A 23,426-nucleotide genomic window follows, 5' to 3' on the forward strand; every position below is an offset into this window, starting at 1 on the left:
TTTAGTGACAGGGCGCTGCCCGATCTCAACATGACACTGTTTCGTCTGGATATCGGCGCTATCACCTACCTACACTAATAGTCCCTGTTTACTTCTTCAGGCAAGACTCGACGTTTTTTCTTTGTATCGTAGCTATTTCATGACAGGCACATCCAATCTATCCTATCGTCTTTCGGCCAATGGCATTTCAACTTCGTACATCTGACCAGGTAAGCCAATAGCAATGCTGGCAATACCGCTCCATTAACTTTTACAAAGTGGCTTAACCCAGCTGGCATCGTGTCAGCCCGTCACCTCCGAGACTTTAGTTTACTTAGTAGGAACTTATCCGGAGCCGAGCTGGTCATTCTCCGGATCACGGGTGGCTTCATCCCGCCCCTATCACTACCTACCTTACGTAGCCATTCGGTGTATGACGCGAACATATATATGAAGCTTCATCACAGAAGCCTTCGACATATTTTAACATGAGAAAATTTACGCCTAAATTAACTGCAACAATAATATTATAAGTTTAAGATCTCTATGGTTATCTGATAGTAAGCCATCCAAATATCATAGAAGATACTCATTTGAATAGAGTCCCCGGACAGTCTATGCCTAACGAATACCATAGTCACAGTAAATACCACTTATCCCCAAACATGCCCCTGTGGAATATAGTTATACATATTCGGTGTTCCAAAGATTATGTCCATACCATCTAGGCCATTTCTTGCTCTTTTCTCCTACCCAGATACCGCGTCCCCATCCCTAATATAAGCCTAGATCCTTAAGCTTCCTGGTTATGCCCATAGACCGTCCCAAGGTAATATAACACAGTATCGAGCACCCCGAGCATCTGACTATAAACACAAATTATGTCGATCCAACTCAATCACTTTTTATAGAATAACACTTATCCCTTCAACGCTGCAAAATTTTCCCTTTTCCTTTTATGATGTACGATGTTTACTCTTCAGTTCTCCTTCATCACGGTTACACAATTAGACAATGTCTCCTACTAGCATACCGTATGGTTACACTTTGTGTCACCGGAACAGCCTATTATCATTCATTACCGCCGCTCAGCCCATCTGCCCCTCGTGGCGGTGCCCCGGTTAAGTGCGATCCAGCGGCCGATATTCCCAAAGCATACGCAGCAGCAGAACAGGATACTCATCATAAAAATAACCGTGCCGAACTTCTCTTGGGTAATCGTCAACCCGCCAAATGAGACCAACTCCCGTGGCGGCTGCTGCTGCTGGGAAAAACTGCTAGTCGTATTATCGTACTGTGCGTCGTACCCAGGAAATATGGAGGCTGACGGGTTCGTTGGGGCTGGAACCATGTCCGGCTTTAATCCCATTAACACCATAGCCCCGCCTATCCCGACGGTGGTTGATAGGAGGAAGCCGGGCATCGAGCGGTCAATTAGGAACCACAGCACTGGATTTACGAGAGCCAGCGTGAGTGAGACTTGCAAAGTCGAGTCCCACGGCAGCTTTCTCTATGCGCATTATTAGTAAAAGCTACCCTAATGCCATGCGACGCTGTGCTTCCTTACGTCTGGGTGCAGGGTCGACTTACAATGGCAAAGGCGATCCCGACAAAAGCCCCAATGCCTCTTACCGCAAGCGCCCAGTCGCTGGACGAAGCAGACTCCTTCTCAGCGATGTCACTACCCATCCCATGGTCTGCGGCGGACTCGACGACCACTTCGTCACCCCCAATAACTCCCTCCCACAAGCCGTCGATCCATGGTAACAAACTACCCATCACAACTGCGGACACGCCCCAAAACGCCAAGCCTCCCCAATCGTAGCCCTTATGTGTACCCTTGAGTGCGCCGTTGATCTGAAAAGCCCCGGTGGCTTGCCGCCTGTCCCTCAGCTGAGCGACCAGCATCCCGTATAGCACGCCCAGACCGAATAGAAATAGGCCTCGTGAGCCTAGGTACAATGCACGCTGGGAGACAGACAATGGTTGTGGTCGTATCGTTGTATGCAGGGATGATCGTCTCCGAGTTGGCTGTGCTCTCTCCTTCTGTAGCTCGTAGTGCGGGCTGTCAACCTTCACGCCCTTGGCGGGCGTCTCGGCACCGGTGCCCCAGGGTGTACCTGGCTCATCCACGCCCAAGTAATTGAGCTTATCCTTACTGAAGTTCGCTTGATTGTAGATGCCCATCAGTGTCGAACCTGTTATGTCGAGCGCGGACTGGGCGCGGCTAATCGAAGCGGAATCGGGTACGGAGCCGTTGTTTCTTCGGTCGAGGAGGCGAGAGTTTAGAACGTCTAGATTTAGCGAAGAGCCATGTTCTGAATTGGTAGGAGGGATGAACGGTTCATCCTCCGGGGGAGTAGGCTCCCTGCGATACAAGTCGAATGGTCGGCGAGGAATGGGCCGTAATAAAGGAGGACCGCTGTCTCCTTGAAATTCGGACATGGCAAAGGCCAGGTGATAATAGATATCAAACGCTCGTTATATACGATATAGGTAGTATTTAGAAACCAAGTGGTATGTAAAGAACGGAGAGCAGAGTTGCGAAACATATAACTAAGCACCGTCTATCTTCTGAATTGGCGACGCGAGTGGAGGGAGGCAAGGAGAAAAGACTTGGGTTTGCCTGTCGTGTGGCCAAGACAAATGATCGTATATAAGGCCAATTGGTTGGCCACAGGCTCGACGAGTATGAGAACCCTATCTAAAGGAGGGATGGATTGTGACTGGATCTTGTTTCACGAAACTCTTTGCATTCCGATCTGGTGGTTGGCCGACGGTTACTTGCTGCGACTAAGCGGTCGTTCTGTATGTGGGCGCCAAGTCGGCAAAATATTTTGAGTTAATACCTTAGATAGGCTCTGGACAATATATGGGGAGGAAATACGACAGGTTGTATGAATTGGGCAAGACAAGAGCACGCAGTGAAAATGATGGGAATACGTAGTAAAGGTTCGAGAATGGTGGAGAGAAGTTGAAACAGAAGAATAATGGGAAGAATAGGGAAGGGGAGGAACTCTGAATCACGGTGATTTGATATTAAGAGAATTGATGAGGAGCGCCTGCCTTTGCTTTGAGAAGGTACACGTAAAGGTACATGCAGCATCTAACCTTGAAAGTATTCTAGGTATTGATTGGCAGTGGCACATGCTAATTTTGGCTTCCCCGCACTTAGGAAATGCAGGTGCTCCGCGCAGTATCCGCGTTACGGCGGAGATGCAACACCGTAGATTTATGAATGAGCATATGTAGATATACTTAAGCACCCAGGTATCTCTAGGTACCTTATCCTTCAATATTGCAGCATCTGCAGCATGTGCCTTCAACGTTGTTGAGCTCAGATGTCTCCAATTTTGGTAAGTTTTATACTACCAAGTCGGCAAGAGGTAATACCGAATGCAGTCGTCTTTTAGACATTTCAATGTTGTCTCCATTGCACTTGCTAATTGCCATTTTCCCATTCGCATAAGTATATAGTAGGTAGATTGGGCCAGCTGTTCCTCCTCGTGATATGCCAATGTAGTACCTGATCTGTCTTTACTCCAAAAGCCACATGAAAAGCGTTATATCTGTACTACTAGGTAACGTTGGAATTCGATATTGGTTATTCGCTGTTGACTGCTGCTCTAGACCGTGCATGCCGCGAGTTTCTAGTCTAGACCCCTTCCGGGGAACGGTAGGGCATCAGGGTCTTTACTCTCTCGTTAAAAATCGTTAGCGAATTAGCGAACCCGAAGTTAAAGTTTCTGGTTCGGCTTGGAATCACATGCTCCGTCCATCGTGACGCCTTCAGCGCCTTTCAAGGCTGTCACACTGTAACACCTGCAGCATAAATTGGAACCACTGGTTGGCCGGCTGATGTGCCGGTTGCCCCATATTGCCCACGAATTGCATGGATGCAGCTTTCGTTTTGTGACACCATCGTGCATTTTCTTACTTGCAAATCCTTCCCGTACGGATATCGGGTCTTACGGCAGAACTGGGCGCATGCTTCGTGTACTCCGACCCGAGATATGGCAGATTGGTTCGCCGACACATACCACGTTCATGCAATACATCAAATATAATGCATTCGATGTATTAGCTGACCCAGTTCTCATGTCTAAGCCGAACGTATCCAAGTATCGTGACGCAGAGCTTCAATGTTCATCATTACTACCGGTAACACAGCACGTGTTTTTGCTATGGCGGGAACTTGAGAGTATGCTTGTCGTCCATCACTTATCGTTCGTTCGAGACTTCGACTTTTGCCATCCCCATCATTCTTCGACTTCTGATCTCGTAGACCCATTAAGTGTTACTCATGCCCATAGACTTCATCAATCCTCGTCGTTCTCGTCATTGTTCTCCTCTCCGGACGTCTCTTCCAACTCATCCTCACTCTCCTCTACACCTTCTGGTCGGGGTATCATTGTAAACGCCTCCACGCACGTTATCCTGTTTTGAGTCTCGTAGGTGCCCAATAACTTGCCTACTGTCGGTACAATTTTTGAATTCCTCGCCTCCCTCAACTCCTCGACGCCGAGCTTGAAGACACGAACTTTGCCATCGCTGCTACCGGCCGCTATAATTAATCCGTCCTCTCCACCTTTCCCGGAGATCCTATTTATAGAGAAATCCTTGATTCGTCCCAAGACCCCGGCGTCTTTCCCACCAATCTGTGCGATCAATTTGGCCATGGGTAGTGATATTTTCCCTCTCTCCTCTGTAGATGTACTTGGGATTAAATCCTCATTTTTGGTAGACAAGAACAATATTCTCCCGTCCTCCGTCGAAATGGCGAGCAGTGACGAATCGTTCGCTGCGTCTATCGTAACGTAGTTGAGTTCGTGTATCTTCCTCCTCGGGTCTGGCATAACCCTACACTTCGGCGTACTGTCCATGCCGAACACCAAGGCGTCTTTGTCGAACCCAACACAAAATTCGTCGCCGTCTTCGGTGCTGCCCCATACCACCTTCCTACCTTCCCCTGAAGAATGCTTCCCTTCTCCTACACTTTGCAGCATGTCCCGACTGAAATTGAGCACACCGGCCTTCTTTGCCGTCATTAAATTCCACAGTCTCATACATCGCTCGCCTCTACTAACGCTGATCATGAGTTTCATGCTAGGGTGGACGGCGAAATCGTTAACACCGGCAGGCGTGGCACCCAGAGGCGCCGTGTCGCCGCTTGGCCGGCCTTGGGGTTTCGGTATAGGAGTCTTGATAGATGAAAGTAACGACCAATCCCTAGTCCTAGTGACAGCTATAGTAGAATCTTCCGAGGCAGAGATGAGCTTGGATTTTGTAGGAAAGGACAACCTCGTGACCGTAGAGGAATGGTGTAGTAGGGTGCCTATCTCCCGATTCCTCGGATTCTCTAGGATCTTTCGAGGTGCGGCGGAGGACAAGGCGTCTTGTTGCTTGCGGCTGGGAGGGTGCGCCGAGATGTTGTATACGTTGATCCGTTCATCGCTGCTGCCCGAAGCCAGCATAACTTTCTGTAGTTTGCCAGGCTCTGGCGCTGAGGGGGGCGATAGCGCTAGACATCGTATCGCAGAGTTGTGCGCATTGAAGAGGAAAGTGTCTGCGAATTCGACTTGATCATCAGCCGATATTGTGGCGGTCAATCCGTGAAGAATCCTATCATAAGATCCCGTAACAACTTGGATAGTTACTGGAAAAGAGCTTTCTGCGACTGCGGTTGTTGATGGCTTGGATGTTTTGGCTTTTTTTGCAATAACCGACTTCTTTTCCGGGGCTTCATTAGGGGCGCCATCTGCCCGCTTGCGTTTGCCCATTCTGTGGTTATATCAAGTAGACTGCTGTTGTTGCGTTGCACAGGAAAATTTGGCGTCTTGGATGGTCAAAATTGTAAGAATCGTTTTGACAAAGTCCAGGGAAGAAAAAATAAAGTGGACACCGGGTGCTAAGTGGGGCATTTGCTGTTGGTTAAAGTTCCGGACCCCGACTCTACCAAGGTACATTTGACCTTACTGGGGGGACTCAGGAGACTGTAGAAGACGAGTATGGATACCTGCGAAAAATGGAAGACGCGTGCAATATGAATTACCTACATAATCAGAGGTTATTTGGAACATCTTCACATAGGTACCTAGATATAACAGGGGCCTGCACACTTTTTCTATGCAAGTATTATTTTTTTTCATACGTAAAAGCTGTCTGCAAAGGAGCACGTTGCTACCAAAAACAGCACATATTTACAAGACACCAGGTTCGACCGTTCGACCGTTAGACCAGTTGACCTCTGTTAGGGGTGATTGTAGCCGCATCCCGCAGGCTAGGTTTGTAAGGTGGTCTTAATTTCAGCCATAAGCCTTTCTTCCTCCAGACTAGCAGTAGATATGTCTCACCTCGACTGCAAGCATCCTTCCAAAAGGAAGAATCCGCCCCATTCCGCGTCTAAGGGTCCCATTATAGGTTCGTAAGCTGCAAGGGAATATTTCCGGGGGGGGGGGGGGGGGGGGTTGTATTTGGCAGGCGGGAACAGTTGACGAGGCAGCTGGTTAGATTCGCATATCCTAGGGCGGAGCCCGTGGCTGTAGGGCCCTATTTCGGTAGTGATGGCGTGGGCGTTGCACTTCCGCTCGAATTGCGCTGGTGCTGTTGAGCACCCTGCTGGGCCTGTGCCTGCTGTGCTTGCGCTGCAGCCGCGGCCGCGGCCTGTTGTTGTTGCTGGGCTCGTAAGAGCTGGGCGTACTGATGTGGTCCGTTAGCGGCGGCAGCATGTCCCGACCCTCCAGCCGCAGCGTTCATCGCCGATTGCGCAAAATTATGGTTGTTGTGACGGGTGTTCAACAGCTGCCTTGCCATGTCACGAACAACGTCCTGCGTCATATTAGGATGTGCTTGTCTAATATGAGTTTCGATACTCTGAAGTTGTGAGACGTATGTCTGATGCGTCTGGTGTGTCTGTTGTGGAATTGTTGTATTTGGTCGAGGCGATCCTGCTTGGGATGTCATAGCATGGCCTGGACCTGGAGGAGTTGACATCCCTGATCCGTTCGCAGAGGTAAACGAAGCCACCATCGCCTGTGCTTGAGCATTGCTGAGATAGCTCTTCTGGTTTATTCCGTTCATAGCGGCGGCTCTCATGGCAGGTGGCGAGCTTTGCAAAGGCATGCTTCCTTGTGAATTCGGGTGAGACTGTTGTTGGTTCTGTTGTTGGTGTTGATGCTGATGCTGCTGCTGCTGTTGCTGCTGCTGCTGTCGCATCTGAACAGAGCGGCGCTGCTGCTCGGATATTTGCTGCGCTTGTATTAACAGTTGAAGATCTGGCTGGGTAGTAGGCATCGCCATTCTTGGCTGGCCATTTACGGAAGGCATTTGCACCTGAGAGGTACCATTCATTTGCATCGGAGGGACGAGTCCACCACCCATGTGGTTAGGAGTTCCTGTGCCATTGGGGGTATGCATCGGCATTCGTGGACGTCCTTGGGCATTGATCGAGATCTGGTTGGGAGCATTGACGCGAGCTATGCCTGCATGAGGATGGGAGGCCGCCATCTGAGGATTATTCTGCGAGAGCTGGTTCGCATTCTGGGCAGCTGCCAGTTGTGCAACTTGCCCTTGCTGTGCTCTTTGTATAGCAGCCTAATTATAATGGTTAATATTATTTGCTTAATTATGGGAGAAGGAAAGCTTCATACCCTGCGCTGAGCCTCATGGCGCTGCTGTTGAGCCATCCTTTCGGCCAGTCTTTCGGCCATAGCTTGATCCCGTTCGAATCGCATGATACTATACTCTCTTGGTGTTTTCGTCGGCGCTCTCGGTTGGGGCGTCTCGTTCGTCTTTCTCATCGCCGCAAGTGAAGCATTATGTTGCTGCTTTTGTAAAGCGGTCTCTCGTTTCTTCGCAAGCTTCCTCATTGCATCTATCATCGTCAGGTGCTTTTGGTTACGCCGTCGCTCGACCTTTAGCGGGACGTTGTATCGACGTTTAGGGAGAGGTGTGACTGGACCGTTGGAGCCAGCCTGTTGCTGTTGCTGTGCCTGCTGTGCCTGCTGCTGCTGATGCTGCCGAATAACTTGCTGTGACGCCTCAATCCTACCTTGCCATAACTTGAAGTACTGTGTCTTCTGCATATCATGGGGGAGTCCCTCGAGCATGACCCAGCGTTCAAAACATTCCCACGGCGTTCGTCTCTCGGCCCCGGAGTTGAACATAGATCTGGAGGTGAGAATGCTGGATATTAGAGACCAATTATACGAATATTCGCGCACCAGACCTTTAAGTTCATCATCCTCTGCTTGTATCCACTGAGAAGGACTACGAGACTCGTAAAATGACTGGAAGGGCATGGTGTGCTCGTTAGGTGGACGGAATTGGTGCCCAGCATGTAGCCTATCCCTAAAGCTCTTGTTTTCTGGCCGAAATAACGCCACATGGGCGTTCAGTGGCTCTAGCCGAGGTTGGCTACCACCAAACTGGTCGAAAACTACTTCATCGTCCTCGTCATCTTCTTGCGCATAGTTATATCGACTTCGCTTTTTCGGAGGCTCCGTTGGCGTGAGTTCCATTCGACCCTCTACAAATCTGCTCAGCGGCAACGCAGGCCGCCTCCATGAAGCATCGGGGTCGTATTCGGGCGCAGTAATATCAAACTTCGGTACTTCTAGGGGTGACCCGTACATTGGTAGCTGTTCGAGGAGACGATCCGCACTGGCTGACTGGTGAAGTGCAAAGACCACATCATCGCTTTCTAGAGCGAAAATGGCTGATGGCGCTATTGTATCAATGATACCATCCTGAGGCTCATCGTCCGGCTCCATAGGCGAGTCTGATTCTGCCGATGCTATAAGATCTGGCGTAGGCTGATTTTCTGGATCCTGTATATGATTGAAGCCAGCCGTGACCTCTCTGGAATCCGCGGGGGCGAATGGAGGAATAATGGCATTCACCTGCATGACCTTACGATCTTCCATCGAAGAGGAAACCCATTCGGCGCAGGCATAGGCCATATTTCGAGCAGCTGCCATCTTCCACTTTCGTTCTTCGCGAAAGTCTGTCCTCATCCATTTCATCTCCTTGAGCAAAACATCCCAATGGCAAGGTTGGCGCGTGGGCTCGGGACAGCGTTTTGGTTGGCGCAGAGACCATTTATTGTGATGCTGCAAGTGATAAACTCTCTTAAGGACCTTACAAGCTTGGTTGTCGAATATATGCGTGTAAGAGTCTGGAGTGGACAACGTTTTGTGAGCCTGATGCAAAATCTGATCTAGAGGTCTCATCCACTTTGAGTTGGAAGTGAAGGCCTGCACAAACAGAGGGGTGAAGTAGTCGTCGCTAGCCATCTGACCAGCACCCGAACAGCTCTGGACTAGAGCTTTGCCTGAATCCATGGCACCTTTCGACTGCTTACCAAAGACGACCATAGATTGATTACTCTTCCCCTGAAGCTTGGACCTCTGGACCTCTGAGCGCTTCCTTGAAGATTGCGAACCTGGAATTACAGAGGTTGTGCGGCCAGACTCGGCATCATCCAATAGCTTTGGCGGTGCACTGAGAATTTCAGACACTGGCTTCTGCCGAGCAACTCCTGTAGGGCTACTCGTTCGTCTATGATCTGGGCCAAGTTGTGTTGGTGAGCGGCTGATCTCCTGGGCGACCTGTGTCTCCTGAGATTCTTTTACTTCTGCGGGAGTTTCTGGGGTAACTTTAAAAGGACCATTAGACACCACGGGAGCCACCAAACTTTCTTTCTGCGTAGTTTCGCCCTGGACGGAATTCTGGGCAACATTGCCATTAAAGCTGGGTGTTTCTTTGCGGAAATCAGAATCAGTCTGCTGCTGATCACTCTTTACATGCGGCATCGCAAGACCCCGGCCGTTATCACCAGTAGGCATTGAATGTAGCGGAGGCTGTGGAGGCTGTGGAGGCCGTGGAAGTTGTTGCAGGCTGGTAGGGATGCTACCCGCACGCTGTTGAGCATCTGCTGCTACATTATTTTCGGGCGCGGGAACGCATATTGCAGACGAGGCTGTCTTTGGTGGATGCGTCGGCGTATCTACAGCAGCATTCGTGCCATTAATTGGTGTCTTCACTACGTTGTGTGTCGGCTGCGATATCGGTTGCATCCTAACCTTATCCGCCGGAATGCTTTCGGATGTTCCAGCCACGGTCGGTCCAGAAAGCGTTCCATTCTGCGAACTTTGTCTCATCGACGCCATGTCTTTCATTCCCATCGAATTAGTCTCCTCGCTCGCCGCAAATGGCACTATCTTGCCAGTTGAACTTTTATTACTTGTCACATCGGCGGCGACTTGAGCTGCCGCCGTATTAGAAGAAACCGATGATACGCCATCAATAGCACGGCTTGTGTCTGGTAGAGGGACTGGTTGCACACCAGAAACAATCTCCGTAGATTTAATGACTGGAGTTACGTCAATCTCCATGGGCTCTCCTTCACGTAAATCTTGTCGCGGCGCATTTACGGGCTCATCAACCTGGCTCAACCGTCGTTGTTTGTTGGCTAGAGGTTGACTGACCTGCGTCTGCGGCAAACCAGACAGTGCCGTGGGCAGGCTCACTGGGTACTTAGGTGTCCCATTAGGCTGATCGCCTGTAGGTAGGCTGGCCTGCTTGACGGTGGTGGTAGATCGGAACTGCTGGGATTGATCATTCGATACGGCAGGAACGGCAGGAGTATCTGGACGAATAGATTGATTTGCAGGTTGAGTAGAAGGCCATGATGCTTGGGGTGACTTCAAGCTATGCTCAGGACCTGGGTAAGTAGTGGGCGAGACCGTAGAAACAGTATCGGTCTTGCCATCGTCAATCCCTTGTCGCGGTGGTGCAGAGGAGGATGGCAAGGGTACGGGGGATCGTGAGATAGAACTGGCATCCTTTTTCTTATTGACGATAGGTGAAGGTGGATGAGAGTTCTCGTTTGGACCAAAGCTTCCTCCTGGTCTAGGGGGTTGGATGTATTCAGACCGAGTTCGTGGACGTGCAGGAATGTTTAACTCGTTCAGTTTCCTTCCTCTAAATTGATGATTAGCAAATAAGAAGCTATCGTGAATTTGCAATAACACTGTAAAACGCGACCGACGCGATCAACGCGACTTGACACTCCCCGGAAATGCAAAGAGGGGGAAGCATCAACATACTGCAAGATGTCGGACCCTTCAAGAAAATGTGATTCGGCAGGGTTGGTCGGCGGCGCGTCTGGATCGGCGAAGCTTCGTTGAGGGAGGCCATCCGCACTCGTAGCGACGGCATACAAAACACACAGCTTCCTTTTCCTTGACCGTGCGATCGCACTAAAAATATTTATATTGTCAGAATCGGATCAATTAGCTCTACCTCATGAATATAATTTCTCACCTGCATTCTGCCCGCTTTAATTGCAGAAGCTTGGTGCGGTCGCCGGGCACGACCTCAGTCATAGCATCGACCACCGCGACATCCGTTTTACATAAAAACGGATGTCTCTGTAGGCTTAATGAGGTTGTTCGGAACGAAATCAGTCTTTATTAAGGATGAAATCGATGGCGTTGTGGTGCACTAATTGAATTCCGTCGTCCTCCTCGTGAATGGGAATGCGTATTAATTTTTTATCTTTTCCTTAGGGACGATTTCCACCACTATACAGGGTACACAGGGTAGGTACATTTACTGATTTAGTGAATACGGATGCCTGATAGGCTTGGTAGGGAGCAGCTACCACCTAAACCTTCTAGCGTAGTACCTACCTAAGTGACCTGGGCGATTGAAATGAAGGCGCAACCCTGAACCACAGGTTGCTCAGAGCTGCGTACGTTATGTAATCCACGCAATCAGTGGCGTTACTAACTTGCCCCTCCTTCCAGTTAATGGTTTGGTTGGAAGGGAATTTGTACATATCGACTCTATTCCTTCCATACCTACCTACCGGAGGGGTCCCCGTTTTTGGACACTGTTGTTCCATCATAATCAAAGTATACATAGTTACAAAAACGCGGTATCCTGTTCCCAGTATTGCGCCAGTATTTTTAATAAAAATAATGCTAGATGCTTAAGATAATAACTTCCTACCTATAAATTTACATTCGTTATTATTGCTAATTGCGACCACGATTACTACTTTAATTAAGTGGTTATACAAGACCGTCGTTTTAGTTTAAACTTGATAATTAAACCACAAAATAGCCACTCTTATTGGTTAGGCTGTTAAAAGGACGGTATGATTACCTAATTAGCCATCCTTCCTTAAGTAAAGTCATGAGAACCTCACCTTCCTTTTATATATATATAGTTCTGTCAACACTAGATTGCTCCTAGCAATCCTTACAAATATCCTAACATTGTTTCAAGGCGCTGACAGAGTGACTAAGCCTTAGTAACCTAATAAGGTCGAATAAACAAAGAATTTCAATATTTCTTTCTTGCAACCAGTGGCCAAGTGGTCAACACCTTAGGTAGGATTCAAGTGAATCTACTAAGGTAGCTGGTTCAACCCCCAGTGGGAGTAAAAAAAGGAATTCCAGAGAATAAATACTTCAATTAGAAGGAGCTCCCTTAGGGAGGCAGTTGGCAGCTGCCCCCTTAAGGGGGCCTGCCCTTTTATATAATTTCCCTGGGTCTTGACATAGTGTTGACAGTGCTACCCTGCCTAGCCAGAATTTTGACCTTGCTATAGTTTAAACCCTGGTTAGAGTATTCAGTTTTGACAGAGCAACTAAATCAACACTACGGCTATTTTTTATCATAATATCCCATTGAAATATTGATAATTTTATAAGACTGAAACTGATCTTTTCGGAGAGTCATCTGTTGGCCCTTGGCAAGTGTGTCTACATTATGGTATAACAGTGTCCAAAAATGGGGACCCCTCCCTTAGGTAGGTAGGTACATGATACGTTGAAAGTTCCCTATTATTCCAGAACCGTACCTTAGTACCTATAAATTTCATATTTCGTGGAATGAATTTAATCCCCTAAAGATTTAGCGTTCTAAGGTTCTAGTAGTAGGGAACCCGGCACCCCGGAAGTCAAAGTGAACCTTATCAAGCCGCATTGGTCCGCTGTCTGTGAATGCACAGCCACGATTACTAACAGATTGCCTCCAGTAACTTTCGGTTTAATTATTCTCAAAGCCTCAAGCAATTTATTGAATCCCTACCTAGCGACTGTCGCCACTCAATCTTCGGGGTATCGACATCAGACGACTATCTCTTTGGCAGCTAAATCTTACCAGCCCCTCAACTGCGAAGATGTCAAACCCAGCTCCACGGATAGCGATAAAATTTGGTGCCTCGTCGTCGTCGAAGCCGACTAACGGATTAAAAAGACAGGCCCGTACGCAACCATCTTCGACATTAGGTAAACGCCACCGAGCTCAATCAAACAATCAAAAATTCGATTCCCATTCAGACTCGGACAGCGGCGAAGAAGCTGGCGGTAGACATGAGGCTATAACAACTTTTGGTGGAGAGTCATCCGATTCAGACAATTCTGAAGTTAAGAGACAGAAACTAGGGACGGACAAACCTAGGCGCGGTGTCATACCCTACGTGATCTCTGGTCATGAAGATCGCGACTGGAAGAAGGAACTAAAGGCCCAGGCCCAAGCTCGGGGGACCAAGGAAGTGCGACCTAGCGACCTCAGAGAAACAGCGCCGGCCGATCAAGACAGTCAGATTAAATGGGGTTTGAATACGACGAAGAAATCGATGTCTGGCGATGCCGAACAACCTGACGATGGCCATTCGAGCCGAGAGAAATCTGCACCATCCGATTCCAAGGAAACTTCTCGAGATGCGGGTTCAAAAGTATCCCAGAGCGACGAAGACGACGCCATGGACGCCCTCCTTGGCAAGAAGAGAAAGTCTGCTAAAGACCTCATCATCGAAGGCACGCCAGCGCGTAATACTCCCGAGACTCCTTCCGAGATAGATGTTTACCGCCGTCGAATGGAGGAAGCCGCCGAGGTATCCACCGTCGAAGAATATGATCAGATACCTGAAGGAGAATTTGGGGTTGCTATGCTTCGCGGTATGGGTTGGAACGGTGAACAGCGCGGCAGCAAGCTCAAGGAAGTCAAGAAGCGACCCAACTTGTTAGGTCTTGGCGCGAAGGTCGATGAAGAGATTAGGAAGGGGGAGCTAGCCCAAAAACATGGGCATCGTGAACGAAAGCCCCGTCTAGATGAGTATCGGAGGGACAAAGAAAAGGAAAGGCGAGACCGCGAATCGCGTCATAGTACCAGTTACAAGTCTGAACGCGAGCGCGAACGACGAGACCGCGATTACAGTAATAGTTATAGTCGTCACGATCGAGACCGGACTAGTCAGAGATATTCCGACCGAAGTTCGAGGCGCTGAATATCTTAGTTCGTGCTCAACCAACTCTGACCACTCTAGAAATTCGGGCCCATCGTCTCGCCACCATTTTACTACACCGAATTACGAGCCTTCGCACAATCCATACTTCAAAAATCCTCAGAGTTTCGTGTATACCCGATCTATGCCATCCTAGGCGGGATCGACTCCAGCAGCATGATTTACGACCCTAGGGATTAAGGTGTAAAGTGCTGGGGAAAGTAAGTCCCCTAAGGAGCTCCTAAGCGCATGGCTATTGACATGTAAGTCGCCTTGCTAGAGAATGCAGTTCGTAGTTACTATCAATGCGATGTCTTTACTACATGATATTAGAATTGATGCTAACCTTCGGTCATCAGACATTTCTAAACGAAGGGGTATCAAGTGTTTGTGATACGTTAAATTTGACCATAACCGTACTCCTTATCTACAACGTCAAGGATAACTAACCGCCGCTATAGCTTAGGCTGGACTACGCTTGAAACGATGCTATTCGCGTCCTGCAATACCGAAGAACACAGCTTCTACTCAAGCAGCCTCAACGTTCGTTTACGGTCGATATTCCACCTGAAGTGGTTGTTTCGGCGGGAAGTGGTGTATGCGTTGTTCCCAACCTCTATGCCCATACCGCCGACGGAACCCGGCAAGCATCAACAGTTGAGGTCGGTACCGTGCACCGATATCCCGCTACGTCTCTCCACTATCTGCCTGGGTGTGCATAGGTACATAACTATGTAGTACCTAGAATCTACCTCTCAACTTTATAAGCTGCGTAGCCTACCAGGTCAACAAATATTCCTGCACTCATGCCTATGTAGGGGTAATGGCCATGGGGAATTGGATTACAGCATCATCGCCCTTCTTAGTCATCTAGCTTGGTCATTTCTATACAATTGTTGACCGATCTTGTTGATTAGGATGGACTTCTTGCCAAGAGATTTAGGTATATGTGAGGTGGGTTATATTATCAATTTATCTCCCGCCGCCTTTGCGTCTTTGCGTCGATATAGATAAAACCTCTCCGCGGATCCCGTTGAGGGTTCTATAGTGAACGAGGTGAATATACGTACCTAGTACATATCGAAGCGATTAAACACGTGTATACTACACAGGTAGTGTATGTACCATACATATCGTGAAATACCCATAATGAAGTGAAGGGTTTACTCCTATTCGTCTTCTGAGGCTTATCCACGCATGTTAACACGTGCCGGGTTGTAAGAAATGTCGGTGCCTAGGCGCTAGCGAGGTGGGGTTTTGGCTGCAGACCCACACTAACTACAACGGAACGGCACATTCTAACCCCCTAGTTTAAGGGTCCCAGCCACTCATAGAGGCCAATTGATAGAAAGTTCGGAAGGTTTATCGAATTTGGAGAAGCAGAAGAGCGGCGGTCTGTGAAAGTGGGAAAGCTACGAAAAGAACTAAACCCCCCTTAGAGGGCAAGGCGAATCAACTATCTTCGTCCTTTTTTCCCACAAATTCTTCTCCTAACACTAACTTTCACAAGACAAAGAGAAGTTTCCTGCAAAGTCTGTTCTATCAGAGCTTTGCAAAAACTTCACTATGTCGAAGCCTCATAGTGTCAATGGGAGCGAGTCCGAGTTCGAATTCATCGAAACTCCCAAAGCTCCCACGCCCACTTTCGAGAAGTTTGAGGAGTGCGGTGTACGAACTACGTCGGTAAGTCTGGCCTCAGCCCTCGTCCAGCATTCAATTTTCTCTACTATACAGCTAACGATCCTTTTCTAGTACCCTTCTATCAAGAATGGCCCTCTCCCCGCGGATTCCGCCGGCGCCGAAAGCTTTTCCAACCTCCTCCTCTTCTCCCTGATGGGCGGTGTCCCGCTTTACCTGTCATGGAAAGTCGGGGGTGGCCTGAAGACTGCTATCTTCTTTGCGCTGTTCACGAGCATTCCCATCTTAGCTGGTTTCTGGCTTACCGTCTCCGCCATAAGCCCCCGAAAGAACGAGAAGGTCAAGTATCCCGGACGACCGGTCGAGCACTACCTCACCTTCAAGAGGCAATCTGACAAAGTCAAGTACCATGGCCGAAACAAGATCCCCATGGAGACTTTCTACGAGATGTACTTCGACGGAGATGTCGATTTCAACGGTGATTGCCTTGAAGTCATGGAGTACAGGCATGACTGGGCAAGCTTCCGTTTCACTTGGGGTCTCTGCAAATACTTCCTGTTTGGCATGATGCCCGAGGTTATCATGCATTCGCGAAGCCAGGGTAAGATATCTACCAATGCTCATCACGAGGGTTCGTCTAGCTAACAGGACCAAGATGAGGAACAAGTCCGTGACCACTATGACCGTGGTGATGATTTCTACGGCTGGTTCTTGGGTCCCCGTATGATCTACACTACTGGCGTTATGTCAGACATCAACACGGAGGAGACTCTGGAACAGCTTCAGGACAACAAGCTCGCGATCGTTTGCGAAAAGATCGATCTAAAGGAAGGCGAGAGACTGCTCGACATTGGCTGCGGTTGGGGTACTCTAGCACGATTCGCGAGTGTCAACTATGGTGCCCACGTCACTGGCATCACTCTTGGCCGCAACCAGACCGCCTGGGGTAACAAAGCCCTACGTAATGTCAATATTCCCGAAGAGCAGAGCAAGATTCTCTGCATGGATTATCGCGATATTCCTGTACCGGAAGGTGGATACCACAAGATCACTTGCCTTGAGATGGCCGAGCACGTCGGTGTCCGCAAGTATGGCACTTTCTTAAAGCAGGTCTATGATATGCTCGATGACGATGGTGTATTCTTCCTACAAATCGCTGGCCTTCGAAAGCCATGGCAGTATGAAGATTTGATCTGGGGCTTATTCATGAACAAATACATTTTCCCCGGTGCTGACGCGTCGACTCCTCTGGACTTTTTCGTTGGTGGACTTGAGGGTGCCGGTTTTGAAGTCAAGGGCATAGATACGATTGGAGTGCACTACTCCGCGACTATGTGGCGCTGGTATAGAAATTGGTTGGCCAATCGTGAGAAGGTTGTGGCCAAGTACGGAAAGCGATGGTTCCGCGTAAGTTTTCATGCACAGCTGAGTGCTGAATTAGGTTACTAACAGGATATAACAGATCTGGGAATACTTCCTTGCCGCTTCCACTATCGCTTCCCGACAGGGAACCGCTACTTGCTACCAGATCGTCTTGGTCAAGAACATCAACTCGACCCACCGTATTGAGGGTGTCAAAACCCAGTACGGCTTGTCCGGTGCCCTGAGCACAGCTGCCTCCAAGATAGACTTCAAGGGATGGGCAAAGAAGAATGCCGACCAATTCCCTACCTCGACAGTCCAGTAAGGTGTAGGAAACTTATTTATAGGCGTCTACAATTAGGCAAGTGAGCTGCCCGCAAAGACACGACTTCTAGAGTCTTTCCAGGCAGACCTCAGTCGGATACCTTGACCATGCCTTACAAGGAGGTTGATCACTACTCGAGCAGTGGTCGGACCAGGTGAATGAGAAAAGGGAGTGCAGATGTTAATTTGGTGTAATGGGAGACGAGAAAAGTGTAATAGTCGTGAAAGCAAGAAGTAAGAAGAGAATAAATGCAAAATCGACCTGAAAATGTATGAACATCCATTTCCAAATTGGACGTGCCTGGGTAATATCAGTTGACCAATACTACTTATCTGCCTGCATACTTCCAGGCTGCCAGGTAATTTGTATATCTGTTCCTGTCGCTAATACGTTGCGATACTGATCATGACGCACATTGGTACGTTGGTGTTAGGGATCGTAGTATCTTATGTCCAGTACCTAGTACGGAGAATTAAGGAAGTTGACACAATTATAGCAGTAAATCATAGTGGATGTGTTATGCACGTCAGCACGTGAGACAGCCGCTGAGTTTCTAGTGTAATTGTTCTTAATACCCCCCTGTATCCCCCTAAAATTGGTCCGTGCAATTGGGTCAATATGTACATCAGTATGTACACACTCAAAAACCCGTACGTAAATCGGCACCTCGGGCCTTCCTTCTCGTGGTCAGTGCCAGGCAAGTGGCAGGGTACTGTTTAGGTAAGTTTTTGACCAAATTATGCCAAGCCACTCCTTATCCTATTCGGTTTCCATTTCAAGTTCTATTTGATTTCTAGAGCAGCTTCGTCATCTACAACAACTTCCTTATTCTTCTTATTCTTCTTCAACATATTCATCAAGGAGCTCTGCTCGGTCCTTTGGGGCCTCCTTATCCAGTCCCTACTCTTAGCAAGTTCCTTTGTTGATTTGAATAAGACCTTCTCCTTTTTCTCACCATGTATTCTAATTCCAACTCGTTTATGGGCGCCAACAACCTGCATCCAGGTCAGCAGCAGTATGGCAACTCGTACGGAATGGGAGCTGGTGGCCCAGGGCAGCAGCCTCAACAGCCGCCGGGACAGCAGCCAAGTCCATTCGCGCCGCAACCGACGGGATATGGGCAGGCTCCCTTAACTCAGCAGTATACCGGCTATCCTGGCTCCCAAACCCCTCAAGGCTTACAGCCGCAGATGACCGGAATGCCTCAACAGTCCGCTCTTGTTGTGAACCTACAAACGCCTCAGTTGACGGGGTACGCGGGTGCGGCTGCTGCGCAACAGGGGTTTCAATCGAGCGTTCCGCCAGTGCCACAGATTCCTTCACAATTCCAAAGCCAGTTCAACCAGCAGCAACAACAGCAGCCGCAGCCGCCGCCGCAACAGAATTCGTTTTCCTTACCGACCACACAGATTCCACCTCAGGCCCCAGCCCCGGCGATAAATGCTCAGCCGACAGGCTTCAGCGCCATGGCCGCTTCCTTCAAGACCGGCGGTGCCTCCGATTCCCAACCGAGGGGTCGAAGGGCTGCGAAGCCCACAAGCAAGATCCCGAACATCCGATTATCGTTTATAACCGCTCAAGATCAAGCCAAGTTCGAGACACTGTTTAAGTCAGCCCTAGGTGAGGGTCAGAATACTATGTCTGGAGAGAAGGCTCGAGACCTGTTATTAAGATCAAGATTGGATGGGGATTCTCTATCGCATATCTGGTAAAGTTTCATGCCATCCCTTTCCCATAGACACTTTTCTAATCACGCCTTCACATAGGACGCTTGCAGACACCACTCGATCCGGTGAGCTCCACTTTCCGGAGTTTGCGTTGGCCATGTACCTCTGCAACTTAAAGCTTGTGGGCAAAACCCTCCCAGCCAACTTGCCGGAGAATATCAAGAATGAAGTTTCGAGCATGGTCGATATTATCAATTTCAGTATCGCAGACGATGCGGCCAGTTCAGGAGCTGCAACCAATGCTCCTGATTTTACTAGACAGAATGCCTCTACTCCGCCGACGATACAACATCCTCAACCCATACCGACGAACTCTCAGTTGCTTCAATCGCAGGTAACTGGCTTTCCAAGTCAGCCTACGGGATTCCCCGGCCAGGCAATGCAACCTCAGCCGACTGGATATCTCGGGGGCATGAATAATCCACAACCGACGGGCTACAACGGACCTAGACCTCCTATGCCACCAATGCCTACGGGTTTCCCTGGTGGTTTGTCTCCTGCAAGTGCGGCTCCTCTAAACGCGCAGCCCACTGGGAAACCCGGACAATGGGGCTTGGTCAATGCCCCGGCGTCCGGCCTGCCTAATATCGACGCATTACAAGCCCGAATGATGCCACAAGCAGGCCGTGAACAACAGAATTATACTACTGCTGGCTTGTCCGGTAACGCTGTGATTCCTTGGGCTATTACTAAGGACGAGAAAACTCGTTACGATCAATTGTTCCGCGCATGGGATGGTCTGCACAAGGGTTTTATTGGAGGCGACCAAGCGATCGAGATTTTCGGTCAAAGCGGTCTCGAGAAGACCGATCTTGAGCGTATCTGGACCCTTGCAGATAACGGAAACAAGGGCAAGCTTAACCTCGACGAATTCGCTGTTGCGATGCACTTGATATACAGAAAACTGAACGGTTATCCTGTCCCTAATGTTTTGCCTCCTGAGCTTGTTCCGCCCTCTACGCGCAACCTCACTGAGTCGCTTGGTACCATCAAGTCCATGTTGAGCCAGGAGTCTGACTTCCGCAAGACGTCGGGGGCTGCCTTGCTCCCCCAAAAGACAGGAGTCAGTTACTTAAAAAGCCATTCATTCAAGGGAAATGCTGGCGGATTCGGTGGCGGACGGAAAGACGCTACTGTATTCAAGAATAATGACGACGATGTTGGATACAGATCAAGCGCACGACGCCGGATTGGCAATTCCTCACCACGACCCGAGTCGCCTTCGTCTGTGGCATCTAATGAGGAATTATCCCTTGATCAATTAAGGAAAAAGATTCGAGAGAAACAGGTTCTCCTAGACGCTATGGATTTCAAGGACGAGGCAGCTGCTGAGGAGGATGATATCCTCGATAGGCGCGATCGACGTGAAGCCGAGGAGTTATACCGTCGCATCCGCCGGATCCAGGATGACATCGATAATCACCCCGATGCAGCCTTAGCAAGCGGTGATTCCGAAGCCGAAAGGAGAGCTCTGAAGCGTCAACTACAGAATCTCACCGACAAGATTCCAGAACTAGCTTCTCAAGTCAGGAAAACGGAGAAAGCCATTGCTGATGCCAAGCTTGAACTTTTCCGACTCAGAGACGCGAAGGCTCATCCTGGAAGTGCCTCTAATATTATTGGCACCGGACCAGGTGGATCGATAACCGAGTCGGACCGTCTTAAGGCCAGAGCCAAGGCTATGATGCAACAGAGGACGGCTGCACTAACTGGTAAGAAGGTAGATGTCGCTGGCGACGATGGTGACGCGCAGAAGCGATTAGAGGAAGAGAACCTCAAGGTCAGAACCGAGAAAGAGAACAATGAGCGCATGGTCCGGGATGTAGAAGATAGTGTCCGTGAATTTTCGCGAGGTATCGAAGATAGCCTCAAGGAGGGCGGTCAGAGCTCCGCCAACGAGCACGAGAAACGGAGGTGGGAAGATGCTCTTGGAGTCGAAGATGAGGTTCGAGATTTTATCTTCGATTTGCAACGTTCAAGCCGAGCAGCTCGAATTAGAGCACAAGACCGCAAGGGCGGACGGGCCCCGACTGCTGAAGCCGTTCAGGCAGAGGCACCACCAGCTCGATTTGACAGTCCCGCGTCGGCGACTCGTACCGCCACGCCTCCCACCACATCGTCCCCTGCTCCCAGTGGTGGCTCATATTCATCTTATAAGACCCCAGAAGAGAGAGCGGCGTTTATCAAACAGCAAGCAGAACAACGTATGGCCGAGCGACTTGCAGCCCTTGGTATCAAGGCGCCTTCGAAGCCTGGCGAAACTGCTGCTCAGCGAATGGAACGTGAAAGGGCTGAAAGAACTGCGAAGCTCCGTCAAGCTGAGGAAGAAGATGCGCGACGCGAAGCCGAGCGGCAGGCTAGAATCGCCGAGGAGCAAGGCGCGCCTCCCCCTGCACCCAAGGTAGAAGCTAAGAAACCACCTCCACCACCTTCGAGGAAAGTAGGCAGGAACGAAGATGCTGCAAGGAAGGCTGAGGAGGAAGAGGCTAGTAGGAAAGCTGAGGAAGAACGTCTCTCTAAAGAGCACGAAGAACAACAGCGAGCCACCCAAAAAATGGAGTACGTACATCTTACCGTTCTAAACTTGTTAATCCAGACTAATTTAAAAAATAGGGACGAGGCTAGACAACAGGAAGAGGAGGTCGCTAAGGAACGCGACGCTGCTTCCGCCCGTCTAAAAGCTTTGGAAGAGCAAGTGCGCCAGGGCAAGCTAAAGAAAGAAGAGGAAAAGAAGAGAAAGAAGGCTGCTATGGCCGAAGCCAAAGAGAAGGAGGCGAAGTTGGCCGCCCAGCGTGCCGAGATCGAAGCCGCCCGCCAACGGGAACTCGAGCTGCAGCGACAGCTCGCAGCGATGGAAAAGGAAGAGTCGTCCTCGGATGATGACGAAGGCCCACAGCAGATCACTCCTCAAGCATCTACTCCTACTCTCGGTAGTAGTCAGCTCGGCAGCCAGGAATTAGAACGTAAAGCCACACCCCCTCCTGCTCCTGCTGCGCCTGTAATTTCACCCCCTTCAGTCGTCACTAGCCCGCCGTCCGAAACGGAGAGCCGCAATCCGTACCGCCGGATGTTGTCGCAGTCCTCGGAGTCACCGGCAGCACCCCCCGCTGCGGCACCTGCTGCTCCGGCTCCTGCACCTCCCCCACCGCCACCACCTCAGCCAGAGGTATCTACCAACAACCCGTTCTTCCGGATAACCCAGGAGGCTAAAGCGCCAGCACCATCTCGGAAGAGGCCTGACACGGATGACGAGTGGGGTTCTGGAAGCGAAGAGGACGACGAAGACTCGGACGACGAGCGCCCTGCCGCTGGCGCTGCCCAACTAGCATCGCTCCTCTTCGGTTCCATGGGCCCTCCTCGACCACTATCCGCTACAGGCGACAAGTCCGTCGGCGCTTCACCGGCTGTGGCCTCGCCGCCGTTCAGCCCTCCTCCCGTTGCGGAAGCTGCACCTCCTCCACCTCCTCCGCCAATGCCCGAAGCGAGCCTTGGAGCTCCTCCACCGCCGCCTCCCCCTATGCCTGATTTCGGCGCTCCCGCAGCAGCTCCGCCTCCTCCACCCCCAATTCCAGGCCTGGCCCCTCCACCTCCGCCTCCGCCACCGGCTGCAGGTAACATGCCAAGCGCTCCTAGCGGTGGTAGGCCTGCCGCTCTATTGAACGAGATTCAGCTAGGCAAGTCATTGAAGAAGACGCAAACGAAGGATAGGAGCGGCGCAGGCGTGGCGGGTAGAGTCTTGGATTAAGGCGATAGCGAAACAAGTTTTATTGGAAGGGAGTCTACATGGCACCCCAACCGGGGATGTGGTCTATCGAGAGTCTTGGATGGGTCAGATTGTATGATTGAGTGTTGTCTTACATGTACGGCGTGTTCCGCTAGTTTCCTGCCTTGGCTTATAGCAAGTAGATTTGCTAGCGGCTTACGTTAGAAACATTGATTTCCCCATATGACGAGTAATACCATAACTTATACTCTTGTATTTAATGTATTTCGTTATTAGAAACGTTTATGTTTGCTCTAGCAATGTTAGTATGTTGTAGTTCGTAGTACAATGCTTATTTCGATACTTGGACTTCTGTACATTATCAAAAAGCTA

At 49.8% G+C, this 23,426-nt stretch overlaps 5 protein-coding genes across 5 annotated transcripts; 3 read left to right on the forward strand and 2 right to left on the reverse strand.

The window, feature by feature from the left end:
• Positions 1-1,057: 1,057 nt before the first annotated feature.
• Positions 1,058-5,759, reverse strand: F4807DRAFT_453322 (insulin-induced protein-domain-containing protein; the record flags this gene model as incomplete). The annotated part of the gene is made up of 3 exons (XM_048000443.1): positions 1,058-1,489; positions 1,570-2,456; positions 4,361-5,759. The coding sequence occupies 3 exons, from the start codon at positions 5,757-5,759 to the stop codon at positions 1,058-1,060; spliced, it is 2,718 nt and encodes a 905-aa protein (XP_047851081.1).
• A 687-nt stretch (positions 5,760-6,446) lies between these two features.
• F4807DRAFT_438454 (uncharacterized protein) lies at positions 6,447-11,110 on the reverse strand. Its single transcript, XM_047999124.1, has 2 exons — positions 7,629-11,110; positions 6,447-7,572 (listed from the first exon to the last, which is right to left on the reverse strand). The coding sequence occupies exons 1-2, from the start codon at positions 10,371-10,373 to the stop codon at positions 6,529-6,531; spliced, it is 3,789 nt and encodes a 1,262-aa protein (XP_047851082.1). The 5' UTR covers positions 10,374-11,110; the 3' UTR covers positions 6,447-6,528.
• A 1,768-nt stretch (positions 11,111-12,878) lies between these two features.
• On the forward strand, positions 12,879-14,762 carry F4807DRAFT_438456 (DExH-box splicing factor binding site-domain-containing protein). Its single transcript, XM_047999125.1, has 2 exons — positions 12,879-14,531; positions 14,625-14,762. The coding sequence occupies exon 1, from the start codon at positions 13,172-13,174 to the stop codon at positions 14,279-14,281; it is 1,110 nt and encodes a 369-aa protein (XP_047851083.1). The 5' UTR covers positions 12,879-13,171; the 3' UTR covers positions 14,282-14,531; positions 14,625-14,762.
• Positions 14,763-15,436: 674 nt separating this feature from the next.
• F4807DRAFT_224914 (S-adenosyl-L-methionine-dependent methyltransferase) lies at positions 15,437-18,057 on the forward strand. The gene is made up of 4 exons (XM_047994102.1): positions 15,437-15,961; positions 16,031-16,517; positions 16,572-17,323; positions 17,379-18,057. Exons 1-4 carry the CDS (start codon positions 15,845-15,847, stop codon positions 17,601-17,603), a joined length of 1,581 nt encoding a protein of 526 aa, XP_047851084.1. The 5' UTR covers positions 15,437-15,844; the 3' UTR covers positions 17,604-18,057.
• A 330-nt stretch (positions 18,058-18,387) lies between these two features.
• Positions 18,388-23,381, forward strand: F4807DRAFT_438459 (uncharacterized protein). Its single transcript, XM_047999126.1, has 3 exons — positions 18,388-19,311; positions 19,370-21,889; positions 21,944-23,381. Exons 1-3 carry the CDS (start codon positions 18,560-18,562, stop codon positions 23,073-23,075), a joined length of 4,404 nt encoding a protein of 1,467 aa, XP_047851085.1. The 5' UTR covers positions 18,388-18,559; the 3' UTR covers positions 23,076-23,381.
• The last annotated feature ends 45 nt before the right edge of the window (positions 23,382-23,426 follow it).

Source organism: Annulohypoxylon truncatum (genome assembly GCF_022578515.1).
Source record: "Annulohypoxylon truncatum strain CBS 140777 unplaced genomic scaffold F4807scaffold_33, whole genome shotgun sequence".
Classification (NCBI taxonomy): Eukaryota; Fungi; Ascomycota; class Sordariomycetes; order Xylariales; family Hypoxylaceae; genus Annulohypoxylon; species Annulohypoxylon truncatum.

Bases quoted from the DNA above. Each gene is read 5' to 3' on its own strand.
- F4807DRAFT_438459 (XM_047999126.1), top strand. From the start codon at position 18,560: ATGTATTCTAATTCCAACTCGTTTATGGGCGCCAACAACCTGCATCCA. The intron at 19,312-19,369 runs GTAAAGTTTCAT...GCCTTCACATAG, and splicing joins GATTCTCTATCGCATATCTG to GACGCTTGCAGACACCACTC. The intron at 21,890-21,943 runs GTACGTACATCT...TTTAAAAAATAG, and splicing joins CGAGCCACCCAAAAAATGGA to GGACGAGGCTAGACAACAGG.
- F4807DRAFT_224914 (XM_047994102.1), top strand. From the start codon at position 15,845: ATGTCGAAGCCTCATAGTGTCAATGGGAGCGAGTCCGAGTTCGAATTC. The intron at 15,962-16,030 runs GTAAGTCTGGCC...ATCCTTTTCTAG, and splicing joins GCGGTGTACGAACTACGTCG to TACCCTTCTATCAAGAATGG. The intron at 17,324-17,378 runs GTAAGTTTTCAT...AGGATATAACAG, and splicing joins ACGGAAAGCGATGGTTCCGC to ATCTGGGAATACTTCCTTGC.
- F4807DRAFT_438454 (XM_047999124.1), bottom strand. From the start codon at position 10,373: ATGGAGATTGACGTAACTCCAGTCATTAAATCTACGGAGATTGTTTCT. The intron at 7,573-7,628 runs GTATGAAGCTTT...CATTATAATTAG, and splicing joins GCCATGAGGCTCAGCGCAGG to GCTGCTATACAAAGAGCACA.
- F4807DRAFT_438456 (XM_047999125.1), top strand. From the start codon at position 13,172: ATGTCAAACCCAGCTCCACGGATAGCGATAAAATTTGGTGCCTCGTCG.